Below are 18704 nucleotides of genomic sequence, written 5' to 3'. Positions count from 1 at the left end.
GCGCATGCGCGGCCCACTTAGAGGGCGGGGGGGGGGGTAGAAAGCGCGGGAAGGGCGGGCCTGCCGTCGCCCCATCATCCCGTCACCACGGCAACCTCAGCACCGCCCTCCCTCTCGTCACATCGGCCTAGGTGCCCGGCGGGCGCAAGCCCCGCCTGCCTCCCGCTCGGATTGGCCACTGGGCCATAGCGCCATCTCGGCATAGCGTCGCCGATTGGCCAGGTGCCGCTGAGGCATGGGGCGCGCGGTACTTACAAGGAGGCGGAGGCGGTTGCTCGTTAGCATAGCCCCTCCCCCGATGGCCACCCCACCGCCCCCCGTCCTCCTCCCCCCCCCCCCCCCCCCCCCACGTTGCGCTCTCGGTGCGGCCCCCCCGGACCCTGGGACGCCGGGCGGGGGTTTGCCTGGCGGGTAAACTGGGTCGGGGGGAGGCGGAGGCGACGCCTCATCCCCCCTCCGCGTAGGCGGCTGCGGGGGGGGCCCCGCCGCCGAGCAGGTAGAGCATCAGCCGCGCCCCCTCCCCGAGGCGTCAGCCGTCCTTCGCCCAGGCGCGTCACGGGCGGCCGGGGCGGCCCCCGCGCAGCGCCGCCGCCTCCCGCACCGGGCGTAGGAGCTCCGGTCCCAGCGCGGCCGGCGGAGGCGCGGCCGTCCCGGCAGCCGGGGCGGGGCTGGGCGCGGCGGGGAGCGGGGCAGCGGGCGCGCTGCGGCTCCGCGGGCATCGCTGCTGGCGGGCGGCGGCGTGCCTCTGCGAGAGCAAAGCGCCTCTGCGGGGCTCGGTGATTTTAAAGAAGACTTTTTTTTTTTTTTTTTTTTTTTTTAAAAAAAACTAGGTATTTTTTGGCGTTTTTGAAAGCTCTCTCTGGGCTCCTCTGGCAGCCCAGCGAGGTGGGGGCTTGTTCCTCTACTGGGTTTTGTGGAGCAACTTGTTCTTTCATTGAGGTCTCCCATCAGAGAAGTCTTTGCGTTTCTATACATACATTTTTTTAATACCTTGCACAAAACCCCGTTTTGGGCAGCATCCGTCAACGGGAAAGCTTTGGAGGAAGCAACCAGGAACAGCGACCAGTCCCCTCACGATGTGGACCTTTCTGGGTATTGCCTCCTTCATCTATGTGTATAAAAAGTGCGGAGACCTCATGACTTACGCTAATAAGGAGGTGCTGCTCTCCGTGTTAGTGTTTTTCTCCCTTGGCTTGCTGCTGTCCTACAGATACCACTTCAGGGGGCCCAAGCAGCAGCAGCAGCAGAAGACCCACCTGGGGATGCTTTCTGATATTCTCTCAGCTTTACCACTTGTTGGCTTTTTCTGGGCCAAACCCACCCCAGGATCTCAACAAGTTGAACAACCCAAATCCAGAAAGGTAGGTTCAATTCAGACATGTCACCTGGGGTGCGATGGCCTTCTGCTGTTCCCTCTGCCCGGGTGAGGGAAAGGAGCTAAGAAGCGGTTGGAGGGAGTTTATCTTTAGATGCTAAATGTCTGATTTGCCATATATTATGTTAGTTTGGGATGGCAAACAAACAAACTTATTTAAGTGATTGATGAGGGGGTTTGTAGAGTCAAATCAGATGTGTTTGAAGAAAGATTTATAGTAAAGGTTTATTATACTAGCAGAAAAATATCTTCAGTTGCCAGTCTGTTGTAGAGATGAAGGACTGGAACGTCTCTGCTATGAGGAAGGGCTGAGAGAGGTGGGACTGTTTAGCCTGAAGAAGAGAAGGCTCAGGAGGATCTCATCGATGGGTGTAAATATATGAAAGGAGGGTGCAAAGGGCATGGAGCTAGGCTCTTTTCATCAATGCCTGGTGACAGGACAGGAGGCAATGGGCACAGACTGAAATACACGACGTTTGCTCTGAACATGAGGGAACACTTTTGCTGTGGGGGTGACTGAGCAGTGGAACACATTGCCCAGTGAGGTCGCAGAGTGTTCATCCTTGGAGGTATTCAAAACCCAGCTGGACAAGGTCCAGGCCAGTCTGTTCTCACCTTGCTTGGACAGGGGGCTTTGGACCAGATGACCTCCAGAGGTCCTTTCCAATGCCAGCCATTCTGTGGCTCTGTGATCAGCTTCCTAATATTTATGGATAAAACACATTTGTCTAGATGATGGAAGATAGAGTTATTTGGAAATTATTGCCAAACAATTGCTTGTACAATAGGTACAGGACCAGAGCTCAGGTAGTCAGTCTGTTCTGCTGAGCCCAGGATGAGACTTGCTGTGAGACAGTGGAGAGAGCTGTAGTTCCTGGCTGGAGCTTAGCTGGAGTCCTGCCATCTGAGACTACCCACTGGACATGCATATTCAGTACGTCTGTGGATCGGCACTGTTTGGCTTCTTTCCTGTGTACTTCTGGGCATTTTCAGCTGAGCACTGACCCCTTGAACAAAAGAACTTGGAACTGGTTTTGACTGCAAGTCAAAGGTTCTGGATTTTTATTTTGGTTTTTTTTTGATAAAGCCTGCCTTTACCACAATTTCTTGTATTACCTGAATTCAGATAGTTTTCCACTCTCCTGTTGCATTGTAGGTATAAACATGACACTATACCACTAGAAATTCTGATGTCAATGTTGTTCTGGGCATTTGTTTTACTGATGCAATCATATTTTTACCACTGTCAGCACTGCAGTGCTGAGGCAGAGTGAATTGGACTCTATTCTTCATTCTACCAGCTGGAGAAATGACTTGCAGGTTTGCTCTGGAGTTGCCCTCACAACATTTTTTTGCTTTGAAGAGATGCTGTTGGGAAGGTACTATAACATCGCTGGTCTTTGGGTACCAGTTTATATGTTAACTGATATGTAATCTGATGTATGTCAATTCTTAATAGTTTTTAAGTGTAGGTGAATGGTAATTTTGCCTATACTTTTGACTGACGAGTTTGCATTTCAGGACCACTTCTTTATAACGTTTCATAGGTAGCTGCTTCTGACACTTTTCCATGCTAAGTATTACTATAGGCTGTTATTTTGGTAGGTAGGTTCACTTACAGTAAAATTAGAGGAATGCATTTTCCAGTGAATCTGATAACTTTTTCATTGCAAAGTGCTAAGGCCTCTGTGTGGTAGTGGCTCACTGGTATCATGGCATTGGTGTGTTACTTTATAGACCAGGAATATGGGGCAGCCTTGGCTTACTGTGTTTTGTAGGAACTTGACTTTTGGTCTCTCTGACACTGTGTTAGTGGTTTGGTTTGATCATCAGGGCATTTTTATGCAAGTATCTTGATTTTGTTTGGGGAGGGTCGTTGTTTCTTCTTTTCTCTGCTTGTTGAGTTTTTGTTGCATTGTAGAGTACAACTGATTTCATTTTGGACAAAACTAAACTGGAAGATGCTTTCCAACTACCGGTGTGCTTTCAGTCCTCTGGGTCAAAGTAAAACTAATCCAAAGTCGGCCCTCTGAGAAGGTTATGGTACACATACATCGGCACATGTAACTTTGTTGGCTTTCTTTTCTAAAGGGTAAAAGAGAAGTAAACTTCTCAGATGTACATCTGACAGAGACTGTTCCAAATGCAACATTATCGCCCCAATACGATCCAGAAATTATCATTGTGGGATCAGGCGTCCTTGGGTCTTCCTTGGCTACGGTGCTCTCGAGGGATGGAAGAAAGGTGACTGTGATAGAAAGGGATCTGAAAGAACCTGACAGGATAGTTGGAGAACTGTTGCAACCTGGAGGTTTTAATGCACTTAAAGACTTGGGTCTTGAAGGTGAGTGCATTTCAAAATGTAAATATATCTATAACAGAACAGTTATTACACTCAATTATGTTTTCAGAAAAAGCATGCCTACTGGGAGAATGAAAAAATACATTATCTGTGCTTAATATTTGAACTAAAATTGCTTGTGTATTTCTAGTCTTCCATTTTGAATATATTCATCCTTCAGCATGTGTTTTGATTAAGGAAATGGACTCTATGTAAGCAAATATTTTTATAAATAATTAACCTCTCTTAAAGACTTTTTTAAACTCTTCTGTTGTCTTATATTTTGCAGATGCAGTAGAAGGTATTGATTCACAAATAGTAAATGGTTACGTAATTCATGACAGAGAGAGCAACTCGGAGGTTGAAATTCCTTATCCAACATCTGAGGATGGCCGCGTGGCGAGTGGAAGATCTTTCCATCATGGCCAGTTCATCATGGGTCTCCGAAGGGCAGCTATGGCAGAGCCCAAGTGAGTCACCTCATGAATGGCACAGTTGGAATACAGATATTCAGAAGCACCGTTCCCAGTACCTGTTGAGGTTCCTTAACTATTTCACTCTGTCCCCACACAGAGGGCTTCAATGAACAGGGCTGAGAGAAAGTAACAGCTATAATTACTCGTTCTGTTTCCTGTAGACATGTTAATGAGTTGCATATACATCATACATTACCCTTTGGGACAAGTTATTCTTTAAACTATGGGAATATAGGCTTTAAATATTAGTCAAGGTACTGGCCCACCGTGTGAGAGAACAGTTCAAGGGTAAAGGGCTGAGTCTCTTCTACTGATTCTTGGGTTTGGCACTTTACTAGAAGAAGCAAACTCTTCTCAATGAGCAATGTGTAGAACTTCTTTAGTCAAGAAACAAGTGGCAAATCTGGTGTTGTTTCTTAGAATCATAGAATGGTTTGGGTTGGAAGGGACTTTTAAAGGTCACGTAGTCCAACCCTCCTGCAATGAGCCGGGACATATATTTCTTGCACTGATGTTACTTGTGTTGCCAGAAATCAAGCTTCGTTTACATTTGCATGTTTTGTTTTTTTCTTATAACAAGTAGTCAAGAAAAATAACTAGAAAGGAGCACTAAATGGAAGTAGCTTTTTCCAGTTATTAACTTCTGGTTTTTGGAGTCTTGAAGACAGCTTCTCCTAATGAAATAAAAACTAGTGTTTGATATTTCCTCTTTGACTTACTTTATACAAGAGATGAGAAGGTAACTTTTATTGAAACAGAATAGATTCTAGGTGCTGGTTTCTGTGGGGTATTTTATTGTTTCGGCTTTTTTTTCCATTAAATAATGCTTACAAGGGAAACATGCCATTATAATTTTTTTTTTTTTACGTTACATGTCTTTATTCTGAACTGGAAAATTGCTTTCTCCTATAGTAACTGTTCTATCATGAATTATTAAAAGTGGCACTAAAAGGTAGCAGATCCATAGTACAGTTAAAATTAGTGGCAACCGCATTTATTAGCTATAAAAGCTAAAGCCTTCTTGTTGAGGCTTCAAGTTCAATGAAATTTGGGTACCTGTTCTCTCAACTTACGGGGAAAAGTCCAGTAGTTGTACACAGTCTTTGAGGCAGAAACTTATAAAAGATGTCTGTGACTTGAATTCAATTCTTTCCCCCTTTTGCACACTGTCCTTAATGTTCGTTTCTTGTATGTCTGTTTTCCATTTTAATTGTAGCTTTGAAAACCGCATGTTAAATTAAGTTGCGAGAGAGATCAAAAACTCTTAATAGTGCTATGAGGCTTTGTTTTTCATCTCAAAGTTTGTGAAAATGTAGAGGATAATTATTACTGATTAATATATCCTCTTTGTAAGTACTAGACAATATGAATTTATTTCAGATGAGTAAAATTAATTTTGCAGAGGAAAGAGGTAGGTCATCATCAGTTAATTATTTTTATAGTGGGTGAGAACCAGAAAATGAAGTGGGCATGTACTTAGATAACTGAAATGACAGCTATAAATTTAAAGCCAGTAGGATCTGCAGATCTGATTCACCTGCTATTAACCTGAGATGTTGCTGCACTCCCTTGGTGTTGAAGCTTCTCCCGGTGTGCTTACACATACAGCCAACCTGCCTGTTGCTTCTCAAATTAAGCCAGTCATGATCTGCTCTGAAACTTCTGTGCTAGCTGACATGTAGAAAAGACATGAATTCAATTGCTCATATTCCCTCTGAGAGTCTGAAATACCAAACTGTTGTATTCTCACATGGACATTTAGCTCATTTTTACAAGTGTCCATTTCGAGCTGCTAAGTCTGAACTGCTGGGATCAGGTTCAGACCCAACATGGGATATAAGTATACAGAGATCTAATTTGTGAACCCCAAATACCTCTGGTTGGGAGGTAGAAGTAAGAGATACTCATTTCTGACTCTGAACATGAGCACTAGCAGAACTTTAAAAGCATAAATAGCCAAAAAAAAAAAAAAAAAAAAAAGTGTATTCTGAAATCTTAGGTGTCTTTGTCCTAAAAAGGCTAGATTATTTTGGACTACTCTGAGAATTAGGTACCATACTTTTATCTAGTGTATGTGTTAAGTGTTGAAGTGCTACTTCAGAGCTTGCTTCTGAATTCTGCTTGGAATTATGTCTCACCTGTACTGCCAGCGTTTCCTACCATTTAGCAGGGATGACTCAGTCAGCTGCCTGATTTCTGACCATTATTAGGTGTCAGACTCCTCTCTGCATCTCTCACATGGCCATGGACCACCTGAAGCACAACTGGGGATTCTGCTAAGCGGTAGGGTGTTTAAGAACTACAGTTTTAGAATATTCTCAGGTATCAAACCAAATGGTAGTGTTGAACTGAAATTAATGACAAACACTTTTGATGTTTAATGTGGCTTCTGAAAGTGCTCAAGAACACATCTGTAAAATTTAATCAAACTGCTTGTGTTGGCAGAGACAAGATTAGTGAAAATCTGTTTTTCCTTCTGTGTCTAGTGCCTTGAAATGTTTACATCATTATTTTTCCATTCTGTTCTAACTCCTCTTTTATTTCAGTGCAAAATTCATTGAGGGAACTGTGTTACAATTGCTGGAGGAAGATGACTGTGTTGTGGGTGTTCAGTACAAGGACAAAGAAACTGGAGACACTAAGGTAAGACAGTTTTCTGTTACTATCTTTGTTAAAATATTGAGAAAATCGAGAATTGTTATATATATATATATATGTATATATATACAAAAATTTTTTAAAACTTCTGTTTTGGACCACTGGTGGAGAAATAATGCAATTCTCAAGAAAGCAAAAGCTTTAATAAAGGGAGATTACTTTCAAGTAGATACAATCCCGGCATATGGAAATTCTTCTTATAAATTTTTGTGCAGCTTCTGCTTTCTGTGTCTCTGGAGAATTCAATTCATTATTTATTTCAATATTCATATGTCTGGAGTTTAAAATCTTTTGAGAGGTACTGGTAGAAAAAACTATATTAAGAATTCTGCTTTGCCTGTGTGTAACGGTTTAAATTTCCACTTCCACCATTGACTGAGGTGTCTGAAAATAAGAAGATAGGTGCCTATTTGTAGAGATATCTCTGTCCAGTTATTTCTTGGATCACAGAAAGAGAGTTCTGACCTATTTTAATTGTGTCACAGATTTGATTAATGTTCGTTGCTTCAACTTATGCTAAACTGCTGGCTAAATGCTGTGAAATTGTGTGAACTTGTAATAAGAAGTTCAGGAAGGACCAGTCTAGGTAGAACCTATGTGATGAAGTTCTGGATATACTGCCTATTCTCTAGAAAAGCCAGATTTGTAATCTCCTCCTTTGTTGACTTTAAAATTCCTTTGCTGGTTAAAGTTACATAGCCAGTGTATTCAGATGTGCTCTGATGGGAAGACAGGAATCTCCTGCCTACCCTCTGCTGCCTTCCAGAGAAGACTGAGGAAGTTCCTGAGTAGTTGGAAGATCCTGCTCTGAGCATTACTAACAAAATCACTCATCTTTAGGTCATTTAGAAATGGAAACTGTTGTATAAAACCATATGTAAGAGAACCTTTTAAAAGTACTTGCCCAAGATGTAGGAGAGCTAGCTGATTTTAGACCCTCATCAGGCAACTTGATGGCGAAGTGCTGTTAGTAGGAAGCTGCAAGAGAGCTGAGTGAAAGCAACATCCTTGGCCCCTCTGGAGGTAGCCGGAGAAAGGGAGAGTCCCAAGTCCTGTTCATTGGTCTGTCCTACATGTAAAATGAATAAAAGTTGTATTAAGAAATTCACTCTAGTAGAATAAACCATTGAATCACATATGGGTGATGGAAAGATAGGGAGTTTGAGAGGGGATGGTTTATTTTTTTTGGTTTTGTTTTTTTTTGTGGTGGTAGTGTTTGGTGGGTTTTTTTGTGTGTTTGTTTTTGGTTGGTTGGTTTTTTTTTTCCTCCGATCCAATTGGCTTTATCATACAGCAATGCAGAAGGTTTATTTTTGGTTTGGTTTGTTTGGGTAGTGGAGGGGGATAATGCATATTTTGCTTTGAGATTTGTTTTTAAGCTTTACACATTTATGGATGTTGTTGTTGTCATTTTAAGTGTGAGTTACTTGACCAGCAGTAGGGTGACCAGTGTTTTAGCCTGCATCTTTTCTGAGAGCATGAATGGTGTTCTTAAGGTTTTGAGTTTCCTGTCAGTATAACAGGGATAAACATACTCATGCTTTACGCTGAATGCTGAAGTTCTGTGGCTGGAAAGAACTGTTTCATTTGCTGGCCTAGATACACTAAATTTCTAAAATCAAAGGGTAAGAAATATCCACTAAACATTTCTTCTTAACTGTGTTTCCCTACCTGTGACTTTTTACAACTGGGAAACAACTTAGGGAAAAAAAATAAAAAAACAAAAAAAAACAAAACCAACCAAACAAAAAAAAAAAAAACAACAACAACAAAAAAATCCTCTTTACATTCCCTAGCCTGCTTTCTTAAAGAAAGGAGGCCAATCTATGTTGTGTGTTTTTTCTGTTCTCTCCATCCCTGTTGTCCACCACATTACCGTTGATATTTTTATTGTCTTAAATGAGGTTCAAATTAGCCAGTATGCTAAAAGTCAACTTACAAAATTTATCTAAACCAGGCAACTGAATAAAGGTCTTAGTATGTTGACTGGAAAAATTGTGGCGTGGATGTTCAGATCATTAGACACCAGGGAACCCATGTGGGCAGGTGACTTTACTCTAATTGCAGGAATTATTAGAGCTTGCAGTCATCTAAAACAGGAATCCATAGGAAAGAGGTTTTGTTAGCTCTACTTAGGATCTCACTTCTATAAGCTTAACACCAGAAATTTGTATTATTTTACTCAGCTCTAATCTCATCTGATTTTTGTCTGACTTCTCTTGACATAGCAAAAGATGTAAGGATTGTGTGACACAAGTGACTGAGTTGATTTTTCAGTTTTCTCTCTGAGTTGAGAGGAAATCATTCACGTACTGGCTTGCCAGATACTTCCATCCAATAGTAAAATATTTTCCAGGAGTACAAATGAAGCACAGCATGCTTTTTTGCCTTGATGCTCCATATAAATCTGCAGTCATTTGCAGTTAAATCACTGAATATACTGGCACTGAGAAAGCTGTAAGTAGAAGGAAACATCTACCTCTAAATGATTTCCAGTATAATGATGTTGTTATATTACCATAACAGTAAAATGCTTAAAAATATATTTTAATGACTGGAATAATTTGCTCATGTTAGAGAACAACGTGTATGTTAAAGATTAGGAAATTGTGCATACATTCAGGCTGAACCAAATCAGTTTACTCAGATTTTATTTTATATTTTGTCTATATACGCTATTTGTTCTCATAGATCCTAAGTGTACTAGGAACTGCTCAGAGTTCACTGCTTGCTTTTTTAAAGAAGATCTTGGTATGTTTGCATTTCAGTTTGTTACACTTCAGTTTGTTTTTGTTTAGCTACTTATGCATGTGTCTTTAATTTAAAATTTCTTCTTCATTTTCTTTTTCCTCCTGAAGAGCATTGTAGGCTGAAGGGAGCAATTACTCTACTTTTGAGTGTTTTTTTTTTTTTTAATCCAAGTTCGTATACAGTCTCCATAACTATCTTACATGATCACATGTCTAAAAAAGCCTCCTGGAGTATATTGTTAGATCAACTTTTAGAGGAAATAGGGTTAAATATGAATATGAGGCAGGTAAAAAATACTAATTTCTTAATATATATTATAAATATGGCCTGTGGTCCTCTGACATGTTTGTTGTTTTGTAGAACATCTAATATGCAAAAGAAAATGAGAGCTTTGGAGTTGTTTCCCACTGTCCTGAAGCAAAATTGAAAATGTCATATCTTTTTTTATTTTTTCTTTATGCTGCAGGAACTTCATGCACCACTTACTGTTGTAGCTGATGGACTTTTCTCCAAGTTCAGAAAAAACTTGGTCTCCAGCAAAGTTACTGTTTCATCCCATTTTGTTGGTTGCATTTTGCAGGTAATTTTTATGTCATTTATTTTTTTATTTTTATTTACTATGTAAGCCAGTATGCTACCACTTGTTAATGTGGGTCTGAATTTCACTGAATATGTTGTTCATTGTCTTTTGTAACAGAATCAATTAGAACTATGCTTTCAGGTGTTTATCCAGCTGTTCTATCAGTTTCTGTGTCCCTTTGAGGAGTGCTTGGAAATTTTGGAAATGTTTTTAATTCTGAAATTATTAATGCATACTCCATCCCAGGTTTAGGATAGCTGAACTTGCTATCTGAGACTTAATGTATTTGGTATCATTACAGATCAGATTTTCAACTCTTAAAACATTTCCAAGTAACTCTGAGCCAGTTTTAGTTTTGGTTGTTTTTTTTTTTTAAAAGTGGATATTGTTGTTAAAAGTTAGAAAAGTTTTAAGAGTGGAGTATAGTGTTAATCTTAAACACGTAGTTGAACAAGGGAGGATTTAAAACCAACCTGGATTAGGATTCAACATGGCCAGTTTAAACTGAGCACTGGATTTACACAGCACTAATCTCTGGATTAGAAGTAGGCGCCAGTGTAAAGATGGAACCCAGTTTGTAAAATTATTTCCCTGGATATAGGCTCTTTGACTGGTTTGTGTTAAGATATCAGTAGCTAAGATGATGACACTTGTTTTTTCCCAATACTTACGGCACTTGTTCAGGGAGTGGAAATCTTGAGTTTTAGATCATCCTAGCAGCTGTGGGTCAAGCCACCTATGTTTTACACTCCAGAAGAATACCCAGCTGTGCCCCTGCCTGACGGTGGGATGCCTTTAACCAGGTACACACGTACCTTCAGGACCATAAACTTCAAGAGACAATGTGGGAATCTAGTTTGGTAGCTGGGTGGTTGGAGAACTTGGATATAAATCCTGGCTGGGTCTCGCCTTCCGTGGCTGCTGCGTTAACTATCGTATTAACATCAGAAATAATTAAGGGAAAGAAACTAAAACTACAGAACTTTCACTGGACTGGGAACACTGACTCGGAGGAACTTCAGCACTTTTTGGGTCCCTAACCCACTTACCACTGCCCAAGTGCCTCCTGTTTCTCTTATTTTGGAAATGTGTTTAAGCCCTAGTTAGATAGGACCCTGTGGTTCTTGCTCAGTTGCTATCTCCATGTAGTTTTATATAGACTACTGTATTTCTTTCCCTCCGACCACTTACCTTATGAAAAGAAACCAAAATGATCTTACCAAAAATGCTACAATGATTACATTACAGATTATCAATGGCATGTATTACATATTAGTGAGGTATTCAAATGAAATGTATAACAACATATTCTAGTAAATATTATAGTGTATTGCCAAAAGAATTGTAGCTACACTGAAGTTCAGCACTTCCTTTTTGAAAATGCTTCTCTTGTTCATTTAAAGAGAAAAATAACACAAACCTAATATGATACAGGATTTTATTTCAGAGTATTTCAGAAAATTATTTTGTATATCTGGAGTTTAATATTCTTTCATTAATCAGTCTCAATCTTTCTCCCCCTTCTTTTCTTTTTAAGGATGCACCACAGTTTAAAGCTAATTATGCTGAACTTGTTTTAGCTAAAACTAGTCCAGTTCTAATCTATCAGATTTCTTCAACTGAGACTCGGGTCCTTGTTGATATTCGAGGAGAAATGCCAAAAAACTTAAAAGAATACATGATTGAGAACATTTATCCGCAACTACCTGGTAAGTCTAGAAAAGATTTCCATCCATAATTGTCACAACTAAATGTGCCAAAAAAGGCACATTTCATTGAATCCATTGAACTGTGTGGGTTTTTTTCCACGTGTTCAGTTACTGTTTCAGTAACCATTCACCCTTCTTCAGTTGCCCAGCACATAGCAGTTTGTTCAGCTCACATCTGTGTGGTTAGCAATTCAGAAGGATTATATCTCTAAAAGGAGGTTAAAATGGGTTATGTGTAAGTTATTTTTAGACTCTAAGTATTGTAACTAAAATATTTGGTTATTGCAGATCACTTAAAGGAACCATTCTTAATAGCAGTTCAGTATGATCGTTTAAGGACTATGCCAGCCAGCTTCTTGCCTCCTTCAGCTGTAAACAAAAAAGGTGTGTATTATGAAATAAGAAGAGGGAAAAAGGCATTATAAACTTCTTCTGGGACTTACGGCTTTGTTGTCACAGATGTATATTTGTTGTTCAATACAACTGTCTCGTAATTCTTCTATGAAAAATAATATTTTGAAAAGGTGTACCTTGGGCATAGTTTAACTGGAATGTCTGTATTGACACCAAACTTCAAATCAGTGCCTGCTTTATTAAGTTTAAATCACTCAGTTGTTCAAGCTTATACAAGTATGGTCTCTTTAAGGAAATCTGGATTAAAAAAGGAAAGAAATTACCTAAGAAAGTGTGGGTTTGTGTTGACACACACATATGCATATATATAGGGAAAAAATATTTTGACCTTGATCTTCATTAAGCCTTTTTAAGCCTGTTAAAGACTTTTTTTTTTTTTTTTCCCCCGTTCTTTTTTCTTTTTTAACTTCTAGTTATTCATCTTATTTTCTGGTGGGAATGAATTCTTTGTAAGACTGACTTTTAAAAAAATAGATGGTTTGAGTTCTAAGATTACATATTGCTCATGCAGGATCCCATTGTTTTTTTTTCTTCTACGCAGGTGTTCTTCTTTTAGGAGATGCATATAATATAAGACACCCTTTAACTGGTGGAGGAATGAGTGTTGTTTTAAATGATGTTAAAATATGGAGAAGTTTGCTCCAGGATATTCCAGACCTTTATGAAGATTCTGATGTTCTTAAGGTGAAGCTTAATTTTGGACTTATTTTGGGCAGATTTTGCTGTGATGACACACTTTAAAGTTTTGTGCAATTCGGGGACATGTAAGTTATTAGTGAGGCACAGCAGTTTTCAAAGGTTTGGATAGATAAATCATACATTAGGCATTCACCAGTAAGCGGAGCTGTGATTTGCGAGTGCTGTGGCTGTGCAGCAAGAGGCAGATTCAAAACTGTGCTTACTGAGCTATCGTGTTTTGCTTAAAGAGAGTGGAGTCTAGTCAGCATGGTACTTAAATAATAATGAGCACGTGTGCTGAGATTTTCAAGATGCATCTCGATGTTCCACTAGCCTCTTGATTGCTGCATTAATCTCACAGTAGTAAGTTGGAAGACATTCTTCTTTCTCAGGAACCAGCACCAGAAGTGTTGATGTTAGGTTTATTTTTTCAGTGAGATTTAGAGCCAAAATTCTGATGAGTAGATAATCAGATTTCTTATTTATTTGTTTACTGCTTTTAATTGGGTTAGGCGTATTGTCTTGGCTAAATTACAGCTAGAATAATTACAGACTACACGTAAATGATTCAGAAAGTGTATTTGAAAATTGAGAAGCACTTAAAAGGACCTTAGATGTCAGGGCAATACAGGATTTACCAAATGCAGGTACGTACATCTCAGACTTTCAGTTATTTCCTACTTAGTCAACAGAGAGAACTAGGTGAGTGTTATCCTTCAAGTTTCTGACCTACCTCAGCTACCTACTGTAGGATGAGATGAAGCGCACCCTGGAACTACCTTCTTTTTCCTTCTTTTTCCCACCCCACCCCCACGCCCCTATATTTAGTCTAAGAGGAGCCTAAATCACTGGCTCAAGTTTCCAGAATTCCTTAGTGACCTGGCTTGGTATCTAGTGTGTCACTAAATCTGCTCTACATTTTCATGAGTATGATTCTTACCACTTCTTCGGGAATTTTTTGAATGCTCTTCTGTACTCACTGACAGAAATACTTTTTTTTTTTTTTTTTTTTTTCCCATTTTTTAGGCAAAAAGAACATTTTACTGGTCAAGAAAGAAATCTCATTCTTTTGTAGTGAATGTTCTTGCCCAGGCACTTTATGAACTCTTTGCTGCCACAGATGGTAAGTATATTTTAGAGATAACTTCTGACTAATTACAATTTAATAAATAAATATGCCTGGGGAGGGGTTCTGTATGTCTATAAGTGTATGTTCATGTGTTTGTATGTGTATATATATGTGTATATATGTATATTGATAATATATCAATCAAAGGATTTTAATGAATTAGCTTGTGTTCTCTGCCTAGTTGTGTAGTTCTAGTGTTACGTAAACTGAATTTTAGCAATGTGAAGGCATATCTGGAGTTAGTATTAAAAAATCAAAACTAAAGAGAAACCCCACAAAGAAAAAAAACCCAACTTGTTCTTGTGTCAGTTAATCGATAGAATATCTACATATTCTTAGGACTATCCTTTATTTAAATAAAACTAGCTCAAAATCCAGCTGAATTTAACAGAACAACAGCTACCAAAGTCCTGGATTTAATATCACTGTTGTGTATGCTGAAAAAATTTTCAGTATGTGTTAATTACATTTGTTGACTCATTTTAATTCATTTTGTAGATTCCTTGCATCAGCTAAAGAAAGCCTGTTTCCATTACTTCAGACTTGGTGGAGAGTGTGTCTCGGGTCCTGTTGGATTGCTATCTGTGTAAGTCCAGTGTGCTGGTAGTAGCTAATGTGAACAAGGTCAAGCATTGTGAGTCTCTGTGAGGATCTGCTTTGTTCCCAGTCAGCTCTGCATAGGGAGAATGGTCCACATGAGCCTGTATTTTTAGGATTATACTAAAGGTTGGAGCTTTGTTAGAAGCTATGTCTTTAAATGCTAACTCTGGGTTTTTTTTGTTGTAAGAAAAGCCACTAAAAGCTGCAGAGGAATTAATGTAGGTGTCATGGAAGTTTGAATGAGGTAGCGGGGTCCAGACTAGCAGAGGAGCAGGTGGAGATATTTCACGCTTGACAAGTTGAGAATAGTGAAGGATGAGGTCTCCCATAAAAGAGCATAAGGAACCGGGAAATGGGTAACAAGGTGTTGTGAATGACCCCTTAGAAACTAGTGAACTCCCAATAAATCATACTACTTTGAATATGTGAGAACGCATGTATTTATATTTTTCTCTTTTTGGAATGAGAGCTAAAACTGAGAGCCTGTTAAGGGGTTGATAAAGGCAGGGAGAGACTACCCAAAATTAAGAGGAAGCAGCAGTGTATGTTGGCTGTACTGTGGAAGGGAATAAAGGGTGTGTAGCAGCTCCAAGACAACCAAGTTTTGTATTTTTCAGTTGAGACAGCAGGACCAGAGCTGCCTAAATCAGAAAAGGGTATATAGTCTTGAGTGAAGATCCCTATTTGTAAAATAAAAATTTGACAGTGCTTTCTGATTCTGTTTATTTATGTGTTTTATCTATTTATTTTTAATACAGGTTATCTCCTAAACCAATGGTACTGATTGGCCACTTCTTTGCTGTGGCATTATATGCTGTTTATTTTTGCTTTAAGTCAGAGTCCTGGATCACCACACCTCGAGCATTTTTCAGTAGTGGAGCTATTCTCTACCGGAGTTGCTCTATAATATTTCCACTTATTTACTCTGAAATGAAGTATTTAGTCTATTAAAATCCAGGAGGAAATGACTGGAGGAAGAAAACATGAAAATTACAATGCCTTCAAAATCTTTGGACATGTACTATTTAATACTGTATTATGTTTTCTGCTCTTCAAAATGTGATTTCCTTGATAAGGATTTGACTTAATTTTGGTTTTGTGGTTATATACATATATATTATATGTAAATATTCTTTTATTTGCAATTAAAGTTCAAAAAGGAGTTAGCTGTTTACAAGGACCATAATTAAGTGTTGACATGTGGTAGATAATTGGTTTTATCAGAATTTCATTCCTTGCTTTATCCATTGCCGAGTGCACCACTAATATTAATAAACTTAAAAGTGAAAACTGTAAACCATATGCTGCTATTATCCTTCATGCTTTTTTCTGTTCAATAGTTTCATAGATTTTATTACTGTGAAATACTGTAACATTCTTGATTTGGGTTATTTCATTAGGATTTGCCTCTGTTCTTTTTCAGTTGCAGCTAAGATACTAGTCTACTGACACTTAAAAGGACACTGTGAAGGATTTCAGACCTTGCAGTGTCACCATGTCTTTAACTTCAGTCACTGTTGCAAGTGCCATCTTGCTCTTCTGAAATTATTTTTTACAGCAGACTTAATTTAAACAAGTAATAATCAAACCATAGTCATGCTGGCTACTGCATTGCACTCAGGTACTGAAAGCACATGTTTTTGCAAATTTCTTCCCATCTCAATTCCTTTTAAAACCTTAGTGGGTTTGTTTTGTTTTCCTTGGGGGGGGGGTGGGGGGGGTGGGGGTGGTGGGCAACTGAAGTTTAACACTGCCACAGGCTGAAGCACAGCAACAAACTGTATCCACTGAAACAAATTCAGTCCAGGCTATATCCAGTAGAAAGTAAAGTAATCTTTAATAATACTTCTAAAAATTCATGAGAAGTACCACAAAAGTGTCCTTTTAATACTTGGAGTATGTTTATTTGTTTGTTTTCTTGTAGAAATTACTGCATGCTATTACAGAGTTCATGTCTTTTACTGTTGGTCACTGTTCCTCTCAATGTTACCTTTATCAATATGCTTTCCTTCGTTATGGTGTATTTTCATTTTTGTTTATCTTTCTGATGATTGCTTTGTGTATCACTGTATGGCTCTACTATTTTGGCTTGCCTAAACAATCACACATCAGTGCAGCCAACAGTTTAGAGAGTACTAACAGATTACATTTTTCTGTACTGGTGAAATTTTGACTATATCTTGAAAATAACAGATTGCCGAAGCTGTATGTAAACATATATTTTATGTTGGACTGTGAAAAAAAATCTGCAGAGAGGCTTTTTAGTATTTTATTTGACAGATATTTCAAATGACCTGTTGTTTTCCAGAAGCAAAAGTATGTATATTTTTCTAACCATTATCACTTTTGATACCCTCTTGAAATTACACACATCATGAATATGTCTATGTTTAAACTTTAGGGTAAAGTACTAATATTTTCAAATATCATTATATATGGTAACTAAATGATGCCCCTTTAAGGGCACACAAAGTTTGCAGAATTTATACAACTGTTTTCAAAATTTGTGGCAATTTGAAAAATACTGATTAATTTTACATTTTCTATTTTTTTATATTATTTGCAGACAGTCTCTTTAAAGTCAAGGATAAACAGTCCTGAGCCAAATACGCATTCTCAGCTAACGTAAATAAAGAATTATGATACCTGTAGATTATTTTTTTTTTTGTTGTGTATCTCTGGTTAATGACTTTTGTTAGGTCCTGATTTGTCAAGAAATATCAGTGTGCTTAAATTTACATGTATGTTTAAGCACTTTTTCCTTTTTTTGGAACTCCGTGCCTGGTTACGTGTCTTGGTGATCTAGGTGGCAATCACTTGTTGGAAATTATAGCGGGGGAGAGAAAAATCTTATGTGCATGTGTAAGAAAGAGCCACCTAAAAATACAACTCCTGAAATGGTTACAGGCCTTGTCCTCGGGACAAGATGCAGGACTTTGAAGTATCAAACAAACTGGGGTCATTTGGACAGAGGGCAGCACAGGATGTGTGGGGGCTTCTAACTGAAGTTACTGATGAGTTAGTCTTGGGTAGAGTTTGACAGCATTGGCTGGGCTCCTGCTCCAGCTGCTCAGTGCCATGGAGCCGCGCTCTGCCCTGCTGAAGAAAAGTGTCAGGGCAGAATCTCAAACTGTGTTCTGTAATCCCTGGCTGCTGTGTTTTCCTAAGGGGCACTGAGGCTGCGGGTCAGAAGGTATGTCATGAAAGAAGCAGTTCTGGAGCCAAGTGAGAGTATGAAGAGTAAAGCTGGCAGTGAGTGGGCAATGTCCATAGGCAAAATGTCCAAAAATGGAATCTAGTAACAGCTAACGCTAGCCTGGTTTACATTTTCTACACCTATATGCAGCAAAGTGAAGCAAACCACCAGGAAAGGTGTCACAGGCATGATTCTGAGGGGAACACAACACACATACTTGATGCAACTTGTGAGTTCTCTATATATCTGCAAACAATAATGTAGTCTTCACAAATATTTCTTGTCAAACACAAGGACGCTTAGGATGTATTATTATCCATACAAATGTTTCTCATTGAGTACAAAGATAAGGTGCATCAGGGCAGCCTGCTCTTTAAACTTTCAACACTAATTAGTAAGGAATCTCTAATCAGGAGTTGCTGTCCTTGAAGAAGGAGGCTTGTTAAAATTGTTTACTGTGAATCAGTTTAATTAGCGATTAGAGTGTCCTTTGGAAGAGCTATTTTAACTCATTATAACAGTAAATAGAGCTCATTGTAATAGTAAAAATCACTCCCACTGCCTTGAAGTCACCTGCCTGAATAAAGACCCTCACCCCTTGAGCATGTGTAGAAAAATTAAAACCCACTGCAACTTTAAATTGAGATGAGGATGTTACTAACCAGTGAAGCATAGAAGTGATAAGTAACTAACCAATGGTCATTATAGTAATTATGTAATCATGCAGTTTGAAGTGTATAAATACTTAGAATTTCTTTTGTGTACTGTGCTAGCTTTGTGGAACTACCACCTAGCAC

The 18704-nt window shown here is 39.0% G+C and overlaps 1 protein-coding gene across 1 annotated transcript; it reads left to right on the top strand.

Moving 5' to 3' along the window:
- The first annotated feature begins 348 nt into the window (after window positions 1-348).
- Window positions 349-17362, top strand: SQLE (squalene epoxidase). The gene is made up of 11 exons (XM_009972607.3): window positions 349-1361; window positions 3467-3719; window positions 4006-4186; window positions 6739-6835; window positions 10068-10181; window positions 11719-11890; window positions 12179-12274; window positions 12846-12988; window positions 14009-14105; window positions 14610-14697; window positions 15470-17362. Exons 1-11 carry the CDS (start codon window positions 1077-1079, stop codon window positions 15660-15662), a joined length of 1719 nt encoding a protein of 572 aa, XP_009970909.2. The 5' UTR covers window positions 349-1076; the 3' UTR covers window positions 15663-17362.
- Window positions 17363-18704: the final 1342 nt, after the last annotated feature.

This window comes from Tyto alba, unplaced genomic scaffold (assembly GCF_018691265.1).
Source record: "Tyto alba isolate M040663 unplaced genomic scaffold, T.alba_DEE_v4.0 Super-Scaffold_9, whole genome shotgun sequence".
In the NCBI taxonomy this organism is placed as follows: Eukaryota; Metazoa; Chordata; class Aves; order Strigiformes; family Tytonidae; genus Tyto; species Tyto alba.
The sequence above is the reverse complement of the archived record's forward strand: the minus strand, read 5'-3'. Positions and strand labels throughout refer to the sequence as shown.

Excerpts from the sequence above, each read along its gene's own strand:
- SQLE (XM_009972607.3), top strand. The coding sequence starts at position 1,077 with ATGTGGACCTTTCTGGGTATTGCCTCCTTCATCTATGTGTATAAAAAG. Across the intron at positions 1,362-3,466 it reads AACAACCCAAATCCAGAAAG|GGTAAAAGAGAAGTAAACTT; the intron begins GTAGGTTCAATT and ends TCTTTTCTAAAG. Across the intron at positions 14,698-15,469 it reads CCTGTTGGATTGCTATCTGT|GTTATCTCCTAAACCAATGG; the intron begins GTAAGTCCAGTG and ends TTTTTAATACAG.